Consider the following 18,236-nt stretch of genomic DNA (forward strand, 5'->3'; position numbering starts at 1 on the left):
AGATGGGAGGGCAGTTTGCAGTAAAAGGGAGGGGGGGCTGATTTCAGCAATGAAAATAAGGCTCAATCTCTCCACTCCTCTCACACTCCCCCCTTATATCAGCTGCAGGATACAACAATATGGACAGTACGATCAGAGCCCCCGTCACAGTGGGTGCTGGCAAACTATTCCTGCAAACACCTCCCACGTTCTCCAACACCCCCGACGTGGCAGACAGAGTAAATGCCAAACCACCTAACCATCTGGCACTGACGGCGTATTAATAACAGGTGAACGGACAAACTCAGAAAAGAAAGCCTCAACTTCTCGCCGTTGATGCTCCGCTATGACGCTGGACCCCACAGTCGAATGCAACCTGCTTTTAAAATTTATTTCCAACCAAAGCTGCAGAAACTCAATAATGCAACCAAACAAAACACATGTGCACACAGACAGGCAGATGTTAAACTTAAATATTTACAAAAGATCTACAGAACACACGGGTACATTATTTCTACATAGATCAGTTTACATGCAAAGGAATTCATGGACCTTACTTCCTTTGAAAAATAGCATATAAATATTAAGTTTATACATTCAATTAAAAAGGCTATACCGATACAAAATCCTTCATGTCAAAAATAATCCTATTAATGTGGAATGTTTTCATTTTCACTCCCTTTTCAGACACAATATTTTATCAATTTTTAAAAAGCTTTTTTGTTCCTTTTTTAATTAGAAATGTAGCCTTAAGCCAAAGTCTTTGGGAATAAGGCAGCCGCCGCAGTTCAATTGAGGTCAAATAAATCCCTTCTCCAAGCTGTTCCCCCTTACACATTTTAAGGGGTATTTCCAGCAACATCCTGGAGGCAGCCGGCTTTCAGCGGAGATCTGTGCTAAAGCGCCGCGCCACAAACACGGATTTCCACGGCGACTCGTTACTGCACCGCTGGAGCCTCGAAGATTCGGACAGAGGTCGAGCATCACCCAGCACTGCAGCGGCGATCAATCGAGCGCCATCTGACACCACGGCAGCCCCCCACAGTCTGGCGCTAACTCGGACCACCGTTTGGCAAGGCTACGTCTGCTGTGCTGCTGCGCGTCTTGTCCACAATCTTCTCCAACTCTTCAAGGCATGGAGAGATGAGGTGACACTGTGTGCGGGCGATCTTAAACCTGGAGAGCAAGGGTACAATAAATGTTTGTGCCCCAGATCTGCCTGGGTTTGTGCTGAAAACAGCCCGCTTTCCGAAATTTAAGGCTCTGCCGACACATGCAATTTCCACATGGAGAAGCACATGGACAAAATGGAAACTAATACCATACAAATAACACAAGATGACAAGAGTCCCTTATTTAAATAGTATAAAAATATCCAGCACAGGTGCAAGACAGCATATACTTCGTACAGCTACACGTTAAATAGCGATGGATATTTTAGGTAGGCTTAATCAAATTTCACTAGTCACTATTCAAATAACCCTGTCCCCACCCCAAACACAGAGAAACATGAATCAAGTATGGAACAAAATATTCATTTACCACGCAAAATGAGATATTACTTCTTGTTGCAAAACGATAATGCAAAACATCATAAAGTTGTACGAGTAAATTAAACTGAAACTGAAATTAAGTTGAAGAGACAGGTCAAGTGCAGCACCATAGAATCATCTAAATTGCCTGTGCCTGGGGCAGTTAAGGCAGGAGAGAGTTTTAATAACACAATCCCAACAACGTTTCTCTGGCTTAAATGTTACTCCATTAACGCATTTCCATACATAATGAGACACCACTAGCTGCTGCAAAAAGATAACATCAGAAGGAGCCTGCAGAGCAAGACCGAATGACACTGAAGAGGGAAAAATTATACATTTTCAGTGTCAGTTGAAGCGACTTTTTAGCGGTTGCTAAATTAAGCCCCCAACTGTTCTCCCATCTCCAGCACTTCACTCAACATAATAACCTGACTGCACTGTGCAGAGCCTAACTGTGTGCGACTCAGTCTAAGTCTAAGTCAGCGGATTTGTTGTGGGAAGTGAGTAACGGGTGCTGTGCGCTACCAAATGATATCAAAAGTAGTGAATGAAGGGGGGTGTATTCCCCCTCCCTTGTCGAACACAGTAATCTGTTATTGTTTCAAATTCACACTGGACAAAGTCACCGCTAATGAAAGCCAAGAGGTCATTTAAAGACCAGTTCTTGTTCTCTTCACTCATCTGTGTTAAATTTCTGAAATGCGCCACACTATCAATGAGCAAGCATGAAAAAGATTACAACTGGCTCACAGAGCGCATGCAGCGCTCACACAAAAACAGTAGCTGTAAACATCATAAGAAAAAGTGTGAATTTATGGATAAATTACAACTATAAAGTTGTTTAATACTAGTGAAAATAACTATTATTCGATTTTAAGTTTTTTTTTTTTTACTCCATGTTCTTGAATATTATCGTGCGCTTTAGACTATGCAGTGTGTGAACTTACCTTCTTAGCAGTTCCTGGGCCTGACTGAGCCCGGGGCGTTGGTGATGCAGGGCAGAGGCACAGAGGTCCGCTAACACACCGTAGCACTGCTCCCTGAGAGCGTTGTGGCCGCTGGTGTCCCACTGTGGCAGCGCGCTGACGTAACGCCAGGCCACTAGTGCGTACTCCAGCACTGCGCTCCAGCGCTGCGCCTGAACCAACAAGCGGCCACCTTCCTGACACGACCGCTGAGAAAGGGGAGAGTCTCCTGTCAACCACCTGGAGGGCCTCAAACAGCACCATTACTAAGCCTACTCTACAATCAGCGCACCTTTTAGCGGCAATGCGAGGGCTGCAACAGCCCTGCTGAAGGTCAATTCATACTTTGTTTCCATGTGTGCTTTTGCTTGGCGACGAGGATGACCCACATGTCTAATTCTTCATACCGTCCAGACATTATATGAAGGTATATGGTATTTTAATAAGCAGTACCGTTCTGGCATTTTGAAATCTTGGCAGTAAAATTTACCCTGGCTGTGTAGGAATTTTGTCGTAAGGATTTCAAAACACTGGAGTGTCCCTTATTACCGAAATACTGACCAAGACTAGCATAATAACGTCAAAACCGCTCATAAAAGTTTACCCGTTTCACAGCAACGCTTGTATTTGTGCTTGTTGCAGTACACCTGCCCTCTCCTGGTCTGGCGGAATATCACTGCTGTAGGCAGCACCGACCGTGACCATCAGCATCCGCAGCCGAACATAGCGGGAACACAAACTGCCGCATACCGCGACTGTCCGCAGCCTGAAAGCGCATGCGGAAAAGCCAAGTATGAACTGGCCTTAAGGGATCGCATGCTAACATGTTGCCCAGTTTAGCAGATGTGGTCCCAACACAAACAAGACGCATGATGTAACATTGACTCGTTAAGACTACGTACATCAACGCCCGCTCTGGCTGTTCCCCAAGCTTGAGGTAAAGTTTTCACAGCAGCTCCAGAAAAGCCGCACCCAATGCATCAGCGTACCTTAAATGCCAGGAGGTGGGGGTAGGCTTTCCTGTAACAGTGTGCATCTCGGTTGGACCCAAGGCGGGAGTACGGTATGGATCTGTAGATATTGGTCTTCTTCAGGTGCAGATCCTCCTGCAAGACCTTCAAGTCTGAGCCAACAGACGCGATTGCCGTCTCCTACAAGCAGACACACAAAATGCCGACGGCGAACAGAAGGTCAGGGCGCGATTCACTCTGCAGTCCCCAACCTAACTCCAGTAATACTGGATAACATAAGCATCCAAACACAAATGGCGGTTATCACACACCTCAGTGCGGGTAGGTGAGAAACGAGTCGCCATACCTTCTGCTGGAAGATGAGGGAGCGGATGAGGTGAACAAGTTGCTGCTGTGAAATAGACACTTGCTCTGCCTGCAGATCTTCTGGCCTGGTCGCGGATGAAGCCTTAACATCAGCCTCTACAACCAGAGTGTCAAATCAGTAAGAACAGACCTCATTGTAAACCCAGAGTCCTTGGAAATCTACATACACCCCCAAAAACATTTCAGCTTTGCAGAGCAAGGACTCCCGAAAGCGCATAAGGTTGTAACACGACAGTCTAAAAAGAGATGCGGTACAGTTCTGCGCTTTTACACCCCTGGAGCAGTGACGCGATTTTAACTACATGCCGGAGTTTTAAGTTATCTTAAGTTTTAGACGACTCACAACACGAACCAGGCCTCAAAGCCGAGGTTACCATTTGTTCGCGAAGCGGGGCGACCTATGGCAAAGAGAAGTTTGTAAAACGTCTCGATCGCTGTCGAAGGGTGTACTCACTTGCACGACTTGGCAGGGAGCGAGGCGCAGGATTTCTGGAGCCGCAGGCTGTTGACCCCATACGGGAATTCAGCACATCCAAGTAGGAGCGTCTTATATGAGCTGCAGAACAGAGTCATGTTACGCGTATCTGATCACACCTGTGTTCAGAGTCAGCCAGCCAACACACACACCCTACTGCTAGCGAAGTGCGGATCGACAGGGGCGGACAATCCTATAAGCGGCATGGGCGGCCGCCTAGAGCGCCAACTGCAGAAGTGGCGCCGACTTGCCAGCTAATGTCACTTCGTCTCGGACGGACTGGGGGGGGGATGTTCCCTAAGGCGCCACATCCGCTAGGACCGGTACTGCCGACCCCCCAGAGCACGTGTAGCCCTCTGCCAAGTTACTTTTTATTCCACTAATATATAAAACTGCGGTCCGACATAAATACAAAGTCCAGGCCGATCAAGCTACTTACATCTTCACAACCATTAGTAATATTTAATTTTAAAAAGTAAGTAGTATTAGTCGGAGAGTAGGAGGAAGTGCCTGATGAATTGGCCCGTAGACGGCAACTTTCACATTGTTTTAATATAATAGTTAATAAGAATCAATATGTAACAAAATGGGCTCGTTAAATTCCCTTAGTCGGCCTTATGATTATATACGCTTCACTGTCACGCTATTGATTTCACACCAAGTAAAAACCGCAAATGTCACTAAGTGAGAGTTTTTCTGCCATTTCAAAATTTTTTATATATTGTTTAATGTTAAAATATCTGGGGGGGAGGGGGAAATGGTTGGCGGGGGGAAATCGGCCTCCAAATGAAGGTACACCCGCCAAAATCCGGGTGGTTACAAAGGGGTCAGGAACACACCAGCCGAAATCTTTAAATACCTTTGAGTTATGCTATTTTCTAGTTTGCATGGTTAATGTAGCTATTATGATAACAAGTAGAAAAATCCTACATAAAAATAAGTTTCTCCATTCTTATCAGTGAGGGCCCCTGCCCGCCTAATTTGACGGAGGGAAATTTAAAGCGTCCCCCCCTTTCCTTCCATACAACAGAAGCCGGTTATTTTAGTGTATTTATTATTTCTGTGAGTAAATCGTTTACCTGCTATCCTGGGCTGAGGTGCGGGAATTTCCACCAGGACTTGCCTTCTTTCACAGGCGGCTGCCATCCTCGGCTAGCTGACTCTGCGGCCTCGATCTCTGCTACCCTGACAGCCCCGGAGGCGCAGTTTCAGGTGGAAACCACGACAAAACGAGCCGAACAGCAACTAACAGGGTGCTCGACACAGCGCCCCGCACTCCTCCCGCAAATATCTACCCGGAGCGGTGCTGCGACACCAGCCTTAAACTTTCCAATTAAGCCACATTATAACACACCCTCCTCCGCATCCCTTACATAAAATAACACTCGGCGGCACAGATTACCAGGACGCTTCACGCACCTTCCCGCTTGTTTTAATAAATAAATGAAAAGTGCTACGTACAAAAACAGGGAGAATTTACCGCGCGGGCGTGGCCTCAGTTTTACTGTCCGCCGATTGGCTCGCTGTGTGGTGCCGCTTAAATTCTGATTGGCTTGAGATATCTAGGGCTTTTAAACATTGCTCCTCCCCCACTGTATTTCTGTATGTAAATGATTCAGTACCACGTGGAAGACACTTTTACAGTACTGCTGTTTCGACGCGTAAATGGTTAAAGGGCAGAATTATACATATTTTGTATTCATATTTTATTATTTGTAGTTTTCGTTAAAATTGTATCGCCTTTATTATTACTAGATAGCCATCAGATCCAAAGACGTACGACGCATTTTTTTTTCGAGTATCCTTTTTAATCGAATATGCTGTAAGTAAACGAAAGACAATTTAAATCCCCACTTACAGCGGCAGTTTAAGTTTTGCAAATGGCAGATACTTTGGGAGAGGACTGGTGGAAAGCCGACAGTTCAGGTAAATGCATAGTTCTTACTGTTTCTTTAACAATCACAAAGGCGTCCGTACCGCAGTAAAATGTTTATTGTATGCGATTCTATAAAGCCTGCCTGTCGACATGCAAGAATGATGCCTGATGATTTCACTAAGTACCCACGTTGTACTGATCTCCGCGCTCGTTTAACGGGAGTGATTTGTGTACGTTGTTGCTTGTTTATATTGTTCACTTTCCGCTACCATCAAGTTAACGATCTGCTCATGAATGATTAAAATCACTCTGAGCTTGATTCTCGTAAATATAGTTTATACTGGATTGGTCCTTTGGAACAGTTCTCGACGATTAAGATATTTAGCTAATTACTTCATTTTGCGGCTCCCAAAAGTACGTCGCACCATTTTTATGAATGTTTTAAGATCGTTTTTCATGTTAGTGTTAATTAATCTTAATGCCTACAGATGCTAGTTCACAATAGATGTTAATAGGTCTGTTTAGTTCACGCCAGCACGTTGTCCGTAAATGCACGTGGCAATATAAATTGATTTTTATAATAGTGGTTTATGGGTTGTTTAAAATCTCCATTATATTTAGTAATAGCGTTACCAGATAATTAAATTTTTAGGATCGTTGTGTTGTATTCCCCCACTAGGGTGCAGTATTTCGACATAGATCATTGTACTTCATTCTGATTCCCGCTGTTTGGAGCTTCCCTTGGCAAGAAGCATCGTTAATTCATAGTGATTTTGCGCGAAGACATTTATTAGTACATAATTAACATGACAATGGCATTCTGTACAAGTTTGGGAAATATACTCTTCTGTAGAAACTGAATTTAAAATTCTACTTGTATGTTCCAGAATAACTCTAGCATTGTTCACAGGCAATAGTACAAAAACAAATGTGATTAAAAATGAGACACTAGCTGATTAAAGAAACACCGCTGTTCATAATTTAGTTTTTTGTAGTGAGGTTCAGTTTCTTTCTCCTTTTATCCATGCTGCTCCTTTTAAAGTAAATTCTAGGTGCCTACATCTTATTCAAGCTGGAAAGAGTAAAAGTGGGCAAAATTAATTATTGCTCAACAGTCAGTTAGAGATTAGCAGTTAGTGGAATATGCTGCGATCCAAAACGAGTTGCCTTTCAGATTTTGGTAGCCCGGTTTGCCTTGTTGAGGTTGTGTAGTGTGGGTTTCGCACCCGAGTCTTTGGCAGCCTGTGCGGGTGGTTGGCCTTTGCTCTGTCCTGACTGAGACGCGGTGCTCCTTCCTCTGAAGGCGCCCTGGCTTTTCGGCTTTGGGATTCTTGTCGGGCCAGGATATCGGAATGCTTCTAGAGGAACCTGGAATTAGATACACAGATGGAGGAGAGTTCATGTACATCAGTGACAGGCGTGTGAACGATGAAGGCGTCACAGCGAATGGAGAATCCTGTGGGAACCACGACAATGACTGGGAGACTTCCGGGTGTTAGTCGCCCTATAAAGGTTCACATCTCCACCGATATTATTTCTCTTTATACGGCTGAAGACCAAGTCTTTTATGAATGACGAGGAGTTTACAAGAACAGGCTGGAAGTGAAACACGTTGACTTTTACCAAACTGCAAGCTCATCTGTGCTTTTATTTCACTCTTTTATTTTTAGTAGAGAATAAGCCCAGTGGCAGTGCTTTTGCATTTTCATCCTGTCAATTCATGTTATTGAAACTGGGGTTTGTCTAAAGGGGATAATGACAAATATGCAGATTTATATGGGAAAACATCTGGCCAGTGGAGTCTGGTACCAGGTTGTTACCAGAAGAGGGCGCTCTAGTCACTTGTAAATTATTGACATCCTGTAGCTTTAATTCTGTGTGTGTATTAGTCTGCATTTCTTTCCCTCTCTGTGCGTCTGTGAGAAACACAACTGGCAGCTCTGGTTTCTGATTGACATACAACAACCAAACTTAGTATTAAACATATTAATCTGTGCCTGACTATTAGCAAAATAATAGGTGAGATGGCTTATAGTTCGACCCACGGCTGGCATTTGATTTTTTTGTGTTTCTTTTAGCATGGGAAAAATTATTGGCAGATTGAAAAAGTTTTTTGGCTTTTACAGGATTTCCATTTTGTTCGGCAGCATCCTGTGCTGCACTAGGGCAGTATGCCGTCGCGTGTTTCGCCAGTTTCCACAGCCCGATAAAGCCAATTCACGGAGTGAAAACTGCACAGGGAATTCATTTCAGACCATCGTGGCTGTAAATGTTTTCAATGTTTTGCAAATGGAATGAAGAAAAAAAACTCAAAGACTGTGTTTTTTTAAAATAATTTAAAGTATATGTTTGAAATGTACCCTAGATGGAGGAACAGCATCGGGATGCCCTCCTAAAACAACATGCGAGATGTTACTGCAAAGGTCCATTTCTGCCAATATGGTATTTTGTCTGTATCACGGCGCGTGGATACCAGCAAGAACCGGCTTCCTGTCCGTCCCGAGGCAGCCTGTCACCATGGCGACCAAACACAGGGATTTGTTTTGAGCCTGGCTCAGGGAGCAACGTGACTTCAGAGCCCCGGCTTGGGAATTCTGCTCTGCTCACGACGCGAAGCCTCCCCCCTCAAGCATCTCGCTGTGCGCCCGTCTAATTATCTCGGAGGGGTACACATTCATTACCTGTTCCCATTCATTAGGCCTCCCTCGGAGGCATAACATTGAGATGAGCTCTGAGTGTCTCCTGAGTTAAATTATCATTTTGAAAATCAGGACGTGTATGTGTGTGTGGGGGGGGGGTTTCCATTGCAGTGCTCAGTGATGGTAATTAATAGAATGGAAGCTGTGTCAGGGCTGCAGAAGGTGTGATTGGGAGTGAGGGGCCTGGATTGTCTGGGGCACTTAGACGTAAGACCAGTAGCTAGTCCTTGGGTTTCCTGCGTTTCATTCAGGTAATTAAAGAAGAACTCGGTTATGTGTGTCTGTGTCCTCCTAATATGGTCGTTCACAGGAGCTTGCCCTGTTTCCAGTGCTGCGTGTGAGCTGCTGTGCTCCGCGTTCCTCCACTGACACCTACCTTAGGACACCGTACTCTGAGGGTAGCTTACTCTGCTCATGGAGAGGTGATGGCACATGCGGCAGACTGCTGTGCTCGGTAGGCAGGTGGAATGCGGTTTACTGGGGTCATGCTGATACCCATAATGACTGGCGCCTTGTTCAGGCTGCCAGTATTCCCTGGCTCTTCCCTGAGGCCTGCGAACCCGGTGGGGGATACAGTTTCCAAACTGCACAGATTCCAGTGAAATCGATTTGACGGCTAACTCTTTACGTTGACACCATGTCACGGTGCACCCCCACCCTGAACTCGCAATGTAGTTTGTGAGTGTGTATGTGTGTGTGTGTAGACTATTGCATGAGCAGCTGTTAAGTCTGGCCAATCAAAAGGCGACTTTGTTCAGAGCAACCATGAATGTCCTTAGCTGGAGGGACAGAGACTGTAAGTTCCCCCTACAGACTGCGACTGTCTCCCAAAGTCAAAGTTAGGCAGTTTTGTGTGAGAGTAGGCCATAGACAGTACTTTGAGTTTGAGGTCAGGAATCATCAATTTTTCACTATTAGGTTGAAGTCCTAGGACTGTCCTCGTGGGTGAGCTGGTTAGATCATGACCGTGGCAATAAAAATCTGTGTTTATACTTAACATTCTTCAAGCAAGAATGTGTTTATTGGAGTTTTCTTTTGATAAAAGCAGCTGCATTCGAGTTAATCTGTATGTCTCATAGCGTCATTTGTTTTTTGTGTTGTCAGATGATGACTTGCGGAGTGCCTGGCCCTCATATTTAATTATGTAATTTGATGAAGATCTTAAAATGTCAAAAGGAGAAAATGACCGAGGCAGCAGGCTGAACTAGGTTGGCTTGATCTTGCCATAACATAGACTCTAAAAGTGTCTGGTAATTCACGTGCATTTTAAAAACACAGTTACTATTTTCCTGTACTTGGAGCAAATCACAATCTGTATAGATTATATGCAGTATCTTCACAGCATGCAAATGTACAACACGACGCTACACAATGCAGATTTGAGTCTTCATATCCTGCAAGCCCAGTTGATTAACAGTTAAGATTATTAAACAGTTACGAGACTCTGGTGTCTAAATGTGTGTGGTTAATGCGTGGCTTAATAACTGCCCCTGACATATTTTGCCACATTTTAACCTATTTGGAACATTTTGGAAATTCGTTTTTCCACAATTCCTGTTTTTCCTATTCGCACAAGAGACTTTGATAAATGAAGGCTTAAGCTACCAGTTAATTCAAGGTGTCTTCATGGTCATGATGTGATCAATGTACTGAGTACCGATACTTACCTCTCTGCTAGGAAATTTTTTGCTCTCTATTTTGTCCAACATAGCAGTCCAAACAGGCAGTATTTGTAGTTGCTTTGGCATGCATGTATTGTTATACCAATTTGTTGGATATTGTGGCGCATTGGAGGATGTTTCTACAAGAAATAAATTATTAGACACACTGAAAAGTGGAGCCACAAAGGGAGGTCAGTTCCATGAAGACTGATGTTGTTCAGTCTCACAACTGTTCGGAGCAATTTAAGAGTTTAGTTTCCAGCGTGTCATCAGAGAAGGTTAAAGTCAGAGAAACCGGAATCCATTCAGACCTACGCCCGCAGCTCTTGAGTTCCTCTGTTTTGGATAGACCGTGAAACCATGACATCATCCTTAAGACTGTGCTCAGCCAATCAAACACACGGTGGAACTTTGTGCCTGTTCCTCATATAAAATCAGAATGTTAACATGGAGCTGATATCAAAAATAAAACCAGAGATAGTTTAAATAACCCTTGAAAAAGGTGAGTCCCCCCCTCCAAGTACATAGTTATTTTCCTCACTTATTTTTTTCCCCCCATCAACAAAAGCACTGAACAATGCTGTTATAAAAAGTCAGGTAAATTCCAGGCAAAAACCTTTTATTCTCTCTTGTACTAGCAGTTAAGGTGGTAATTTGCATTATAGTGAGAATTGCTGGATTGACCCTTTCTTAACTGTCGAACATCTGACGTAGTGGGCGGCTTTGCCATGTGCCAAAAAAGCTTGCATTCCAACTTAAAGCAGGTCAATCAGTCACATTCTTTCAAAACATATATTTAAGACCCAAATCAGAAATATACGGTAGACCGAAATAATGAAAATAAAACAATGCAGCATTTACTTATTTTAATCGATAGAAAAGGAAAAATGCGTGAAAGAAACGAAAAACTACCTGTGTAACAAAATGAGAACAGTACATCTGAATAATTATGGTACATGGTGTTTGACATTGGGCATGTACAGTAAGTGCACACACGGGCTGACCCAGAGTAAAGATAATCCATTTGCTAGTGCTTCTATAGACTTATCATTTTTGTGGTTATAGTTCATGCACACAAACATCTCCCAAAAAGTAAAACAAACATAAATGAAGCACTTTTATAGGAGTCTCTGACTGTTGGTCAAGGCGGATGGAGGGAAGGAGTTGTTAGGTTGTTATTTAAACTTAGAGAGGAGGCAGTTTAAGTTTGGGGGCATCATTTGGTAGTTGGGTAAACAGAATTCAGTGTTGGGGGGGGGGTTGAGTGGGTCGGTGGACTACTGGGGGGGAGTCATTCATAAAGATTACTTACTGTAATTTGTGAAGGCCTTGGGATTGGGGAGGCGGTGGGCGTTATAGTGATGCTACTGGTGATTTTGTTTCCGCCTTTAGCAGGGACACCATTGGTTAAAACTGGAGTTCTGTGTTCCTGGCTGTTGGTGTAGCCTGGACTCATGGGGCGAGATGTGCTGTTTATGGCCTGAATATAGGGGCTCCCTAAGTGGATGTGAATTTTGTTGTCCTCCGTTGTGATGACGCTGGGGCCGGAACTGTTGGACCTTTGCAGCTGCCAGCTGTTCTGCCTCTCCGGGGTCACCCGGAACACAGCGTGACCTCCCAGAACTTCCACAGCCTCTGCCGACATGGAGCGCTCCGGAGTGGCTGTGGTGACGGACACTATCTGGATAGGTGATATAGCCCTGTCTGGGGTTAAGGACCCGGACGAGTCTGGAGTTGTAGTTCTGGTGTAGGTGGCCATGGTAAGGGGTGAGATGGCTCTGTCAGGGGTGCCGGGTCTGTCTGTTACAGTGGAGCCCTTGGCTTTGGATGGCGGGGAGATGCAGGCATTCTGAATGATCGTTATTCTTTGCTTGGGTGGGCCACCACTGGTGGGTATAACTGCCGTGCTGGTGTAGGAGTGGGTGCTTTCTGTTGTGGGGCTGGTGATCTCCAGCATGGCTGTGTTTTGCCCATGGTCCGGGGTCACCTTGATGTGCAGGGGCTGCCCAGGTGAATGCGTCAGCACCACATCCCCTTGCTGCATGTAGTTCCCATTGGGTCTAGGTAGCACTTTACCGTTTACTTGCTGTTGGCTTTCCTTGCTTCTGGGGAAAGAGACTCTCCGGAAATTGTTATTGGTTAAGTTGTTCACATTACTCGTAAGGGAAGGATTGCATTTGGTGAGAGGAAGTTCAATGTTGTAATTCGGTTCATCTTCGTGATTGTTCTCCTCATACAGTTTCCCGTTCATCAGCGCTCGCTCCAGTGGAGCCACGCTCTTGTACGCGGGGGGTTTGCTTTCAGTCGGGTCTGTCTGCACCTCCTTTGTAGAGACCTGTAAATCTGAAAAGCGCCTGCCATTCATCCCTGGCCGTAGGCTTTTGCTGAAGCGCCGGTACCTCTCCAGTTCCTTTGTCAGGTTTTCCATCTCTCTTGCCAGTTCTTTGTTTCTCACTTCTTGCTGCGTCAGTTTCTTCTGAAGAAACGCATGTTCTGATTTCATTCGACAGACGGAGTCCTCGGTGCCCATGTATTCATGGACCTTTTCTTTCAGAGCTTCCACCTCTCTGGTCAGGTGGCTCGACTTTGCCTCTTCTTCTTTTAGACGCTTATAAAGAGTGTGCTCCTGGCTGGACTCCGCCTTCTCTGCCAGTTGGTATTTTGAGAGTTCCTTCCTGGATATTTCCAGTTCTTCCAACAAGGCCTTTGCACGTTCGTGTTCGTTGGAGTATCTATTTTCCAAGGACTCAAGCTCATCCTCTGTTTTCATTGAGTCACCCTCAACCACTTTCATCTCCTTGAGCTTTCGTCTGAGCCTCTCCACTTCCTGAGTGAGATCTTTCACTTTATTATCTTCTTGATGGAAGCGATTTACAACGGGCACTTTGGTTTGCTCCTCCTTGGCTTTATTCCTGAGAAACTCTCGCTCCACAGCTTCCAGTGACTGCAGCCTCTTCTTCATCATACTGATTTTGGACTGCAGGTCATAGTTTTGTTCCTCTTCGGTTTTCAGTTTGGCCCTGAGCTCGTCCCTGTCCTTGATAGTTATACACATTTTCTCCTCAAGTTCAGCCTTGGACTTCAGGGCTTTTTTACTTTCTTCGATCAGCTTCTCAGTCACCGATGTAACTTTGTCTTGTTCGGCTTGCAGCTTACCAGTACTGTTTTGGAGCTTGTCCTCCATTTGTTTAAGCTTCTCAGCCATCGTCTTCCTCTCATCCACTAGCATGACGGTCAATGTCTTTAGCTTGGTGAGGTCCTCTTTCAGTGTGATCTCAGTCTTCCCCAGTTGACCCTCAATGGCTTCAAGTTCTTTAATCCTCACTTTCAGTGAGTCTAGCTCATTGGAGAGGTATTTTGTGACAGTCCTCTCCTTCTCCAAGTTGCACTTGAGTGAGCAGCACTCTTGTTTGCTCTTGCTGAAAGCATCTTCCAGCTTTTCTAATTCCATTATCCTACGATTCAGCTTGTCCACTTCAAGCTTAAGGTTGCGGCCCTGACTGGACTCTTTCTCCAGCTTCTTGTTGAGATCCCGGCACTGGTCCTCCATTTTGATTAATTCCTCATCCTTGCCCTCCATCTCCAGCACCCGCTTTCGCAATTCCTCCACCTCTGACATCAGGCTAGAGTTCCCACACTCCCCACGGCTAATTTTGTCCCGGAGGTCCTGTAGCTCCTCTTCAGCTCTACGCAGTGTCTTGTTGGTCTCCTCCAGTTCATCCAGCTGTCTACTCAGGCTGGCCAGCTTTTGCCGGAGCTGCCGATTCTGGGCATCTTCATTGGTCAGTTTGGCAGTCATGGCCTCCTGCTCCTGGTGAAAGCGGCAAGCTTGGTCACGCAGCTCCGCCTGTAGCTGACACACCTTGTGCTCCTCCTCCTGTGCCCTGGCCTGAGCGGAGTTCAGATCTTCTTGCGCCTGGGCTGTATTGGCTGCCAGCTCCTGGACCTTTGCACTCTGCTGGGTGAGTTGCTCAGTCAGCCTCTGCTGCTCATCCACAACCAGCAACGTGAACGACTTCAGCTTGGTCAGCTCCTGTTTCAGGCGGCTGATCTTCCTGTTGTTTTCCTCCTCCTTCCGCTCCTGATAAACCTTTTCCTGATCAATCAGCAACTTCAGTCTGTAAGTGAGAAGCGAGACAGACTTTGTCAGTTTGTCAAAATATTGTACCTTCATGCTCAAGAACGAAAGTGTGTGTGTTTATCCGTTTTGGAGGACATTTGGTCCATTTATTGACCCTGCGTTTCCGTACCTACAGTCACTAATATAAGTGCGTCACATGCTTTATCACATGCTTTACTACACCTTATTTAATTGTAAAAATAAGAACATATATTTTAAAATATTGAACCCAATGGCTGAATATAATTTAAACACACCCTCTAAATTTCTAACCAGTTATTTCACAAAACACAATTCTGAATCACCATATCCACGTTACTCCAGTAAATGTTTAAAAAGATTTAAAGAATAAATTTAAACATTTTATGGTGTTTGAGTCACATTTTAGTTAGATTCTGTTTAAATGTCCTACCAAATATACTCTAAGTGCTTATATAAATACGGTTTGAGTTATGTAGGATTTATTAATTAACAAAACTGCAAATCCAGAATTAAAGCTGGATTTGGAGAAGCCTGGCTGAATATAGGTTTGAGTTTACTTATCCGTAGTGGATGTGGAAGTCCATTAATATCCCTGGGTATGCAGCTCAAGCCAGGAGCTCAGTGGTTTAATATTTCAAACAATGACACTCCTGTGAAAGTTTTGCCAAGCAGAGAACATTGATAAACACTCCCCTTACAGACCCCCCCCCCAGCTTGGGAGTTCTTTGCTCTGGTCTTAGTCACAGCCCTTGACCAGATGTGCTTAGTGTTTAGTCCGCTGTCATGGCACAGAACCGCATAACGTTTTCAGAGGAAAGTGGAAAATACAGAGAAACCGCAATTTAATTGGGCACAAATTCCTTTATGTGTGTTATATTTGCGTGTTTTGTTTGTGCGTTTTGCCTATGCCGCGTTCTATTTCGGAAAAACCTTTCAAACAAGTAACATTCATGCCATTTAAAGGTGCAGCTCGGTGTATTGTGACGTTTTATCATTCCCTAGCATTTTCATACCACTTTCTGCTGGCTCAGCTTGGTGGCTTTTACACCCTAGCAAAGCCAAGGTTGACCCAGCCATAAATTCCTTTTGTACAAACCAGTCCAAGTTCTGGATCCTCAAATCCCAAATGCTGTTAGTTGAAAATGATGTTGGTATATAAAACTGACAACTTGTCTGGGGAGCATTTGGGGGGCTTGTTGGTTTATGCTGCACCATTGCCTTCCCCCATAATTGCGTTGTGGTCTCTCTTCTGTATTGAGGGAAGGAATGAAATGAAAGTGCAATTTCAGGGGAAGCATTTGTATTAACTCACCCATGTGTTTGTCTGGCCAGGACAACGTGATCATAGCTTTCTGTGTTGTTTACTGTTTGATGTCATGGAAACATTAATAGATCATAAATATAATCGTGCTGTTAATTGTGCGTGCCAGTAGCCGGCGAGATGTCTGCGTAGCTGTTGGGTCTCCTAATTCTCATCAGGTCTCAGAATGCTAGTAAACTGGACCCAGGACAGCTAATTCAGAAGGACTTCTGAAGAGTTTCTACCACGAAGCATAAATGTTTGCACCCCTCCCCTTACATTTATCCCGATTTTTTTTTTTTTTTTTTTAATTTTTTTTGTCAAAGAAAAAGAGAGTTTCCAGATGTCATGTTATTTCTCCTGACGATACACGTTCTGCTGACTGGAACAGTCCACACTCGGAAGCCACTCAGGAACAGTCACAGGTCGAATGGGTTGAGAAAACATTTGAATAGAAATGTTTTTGCAGAAACCCATTTGTTTTGTTTCATATATGTCTATATGAAAGTACCCCCACATTTCTCTTTAGGTATCATCCAAAGGGGGGCATTGCAACGTCAGAACCGTTACCTCCTCGCGGCATGAAAGCAGCACAGTCGCTGTCCCACATCAGTGAGCGAGGAGGTCCGGTCTCCCTAGCACCAGCCCAAATGCGTCTGTTCCAGTCGCCTACGTCATGCCTGCAGCTTCGGCTGACCCGATCCCTGCTGTGTCTCTTTGACCTTCTGCGCTTTGGGCTTTACGTTGTTATTCTTGCCCCGAGACCTAACCGGTTTTTATTTTAGTTGCAGAATGTTCGTTCGATCAAAAATAGAAGCGATGGCTTATTCATCGGCCGTGACCCACAGCTGACATTGGCCCCGCTCGTTTGGGGGTTCTGTACCGTCACCTCCTCGCTGGAGGAAATTCACGTCTTAGCGACGAGATTTGCGATTGATGTCGTTATATGGGCTGGTGCATGATAATGGTGGGTTTGCAAGTAGTGGGATAGCGGTCATTGGGAAGACGCCTGGAGTTTTTCTGAGTCGGCGGGCGTTACGGTGATGGACTGACAATCAGTGTTGGGTGGGGGAGCGGGGTGTTTTGTTTCAGGCTGGGAGCTGCAGCCATACTCTACATCGAGCAATCCTAGTAATTCAGGGGTTCCTCAGACCCCCACTTCTGCCACCACTGTCCTACGCCTGCCTTCAGACTAACATTTAAAGGAATTCCCCTTCTTGCAGAGGCAATTACAGGCTGGCTACATAAACAGAACAGTCCTTTTAACTTTTAAGCCTTCACAAACCCTGCGACACAGGCATGACATCAGGGGTTTCGGGTGAGTCCGGTCTCTACACTAATATTAACAGGAATGAGCCCGCACCTTATGCTTCCAGGTCAAAGGTCACAAGGCTGCTGATGGGGTAACAGCCGTGTGCTGGAGGACCAGCTGATGCCTGTCTGTTACAAACTGCGGCATGAGCACGTTCCACATCATGTATCAAATCATTTTGCAATTTAGTCTGTTTGCCATGGTAATACTAATACATATTTTATGTGAAATTATGAATCGGCATTAGATTTTCACTAGTTAGTCATTGGTTGCGTGTCTGGGGATTCGTTAATTCATACGTAGCTACAGCATGTTGTAATTAGCTACTATAATACTGTAATGTAGGTTTTTCTTGTCAAACCATTCTGTATGGTAGCTTAAGAACCGGCTTAATTAGCCTCATGTGGCACGTTAATCAAATTTTTCTTTCAACAATGTGTTTAAATTGTATGCTTGTGTCATCACCAAATCAAATTATTTGTAGCCTTTGTACATGACAAATAAAAGGAATCTGATTCTAATGATTCAGACAATTCAGGACATTAAACAGAGCAAACAGAACCCATTTGAATGTCTTAATTTTCTGTAATTTAAGTCATATTGTAGTTAGTTGCCCGGTTAAGAAAAACATGGCTTAATTAAAAATAGGTCTAGAATGATTTATTTGGATTCTTTCTGCTCAAATGAAGTAAAAAACCAGTTTTACGAGCACCAGTCCTCTAGCGAAACACAAACGCTTGAAGTATATTTAGAGTAAATTTGAAGTAGATTTGTAGTATATTTTCCAAATATAGGAATTCTGTTAAGATAAATTTCTAAATAAAATAAAGGTGGAAATTAAATACCTTACGAACAAAAAGGCAGCAGACATAGCCGGCTAAAGCATCCTGGCGTTAATGTGTCAGCAGGCCAGTCCAGAGCGCTATGTCTCCGTTACGCTAAGGGCAGCATTATAATCATAGACATACAGAGGAAACTATTACTGATATTATCAG

General features: G+C 44.4%; 2 protein-coding genes across 3 annotated transcripts in view; one reads left to right on the forward strand and one right to left on the reverse strand.

Moving 5' to 3' along the window:
- Positions 1–344: 344 nt before the first annotated feature.
- Positions 345–18,236, reverse strand: part of filip1l (filamin A interacting protein 1-like) — a 60,354-nt gene continuing 42,462 nt past the window's right edge. Inside the window, exons 5-11 of the mRNA XM_048999348.1 lie at positions 11,840–14,645; positions 7,394–7,535; positions 4,271–4,372; positions 3,797–3,912; positions 3,469–3,630; positions 2,462–2,688; positions 345–1,155 (exon numbers count right to left, since the gene is read on the reverse strand). Of these exons, the coding sequence (XP_048855305.1) occupies positions 1,032–1,155; positions 2,462–2,688; positions 3,469–3,630; positions 3,797–3,912; positions 4,271–4,372; positions 7,394–7,535; positions 11,840–14,645 (3,679 nt within the window). The 3' untranslated portion in view covers positions 345–1,031. The remainder of the gene's footprint in view (positions 1,156–2,461; positions 2,689–3,468; positions 3,631–3,796; positions 3,913–4,270; positions 4,373–7,393; positions 7,536–11,839; positions 14,646–18,236) is intronic.
- cmss1 (cms1 ribosomal small subunit homolog) overlaps positions 5,998–18,236 on the forward strand; it is a 63,812-nt gene continuing 51,573 nt past the window's right edge. Inside the window, exon 1 of one of the 2 annotated variants that reach the window (XM_048999370.1) lies at positions 5,998–6,217. In XM_048999370.1, coding sequence (XP_048855327.1) covers positions 6,172–6,217 — 46 coding nt within the window. In that variant the 5' untranslated portion in view covers positions 5,998–6,171. The remainder of the gene's footprint in view (positions 6,218–18,236) is intronic. The other variant, XM_048999369.1, reaches the window with a different exon arrangement.

This window comes from Brienomyrus brachyistius, unplaced genomic scaffold (genome assembly GCF_023856365.1).
Source record: "Brienomyrus brachyistius isolate T26 unplaced genomic scaffold, BBRACH_0.4 scaffold44, whole genome shotgun sequence".
In the NCBI taxonomy this organism is placed as follows: domain Eukaryota; kingdom Metazoa; phylum Chordata; class Actinopteri; order Osteoglossiformes; family Mormyridae; genus Brienomyrus; species Brienomyrus brachyistius.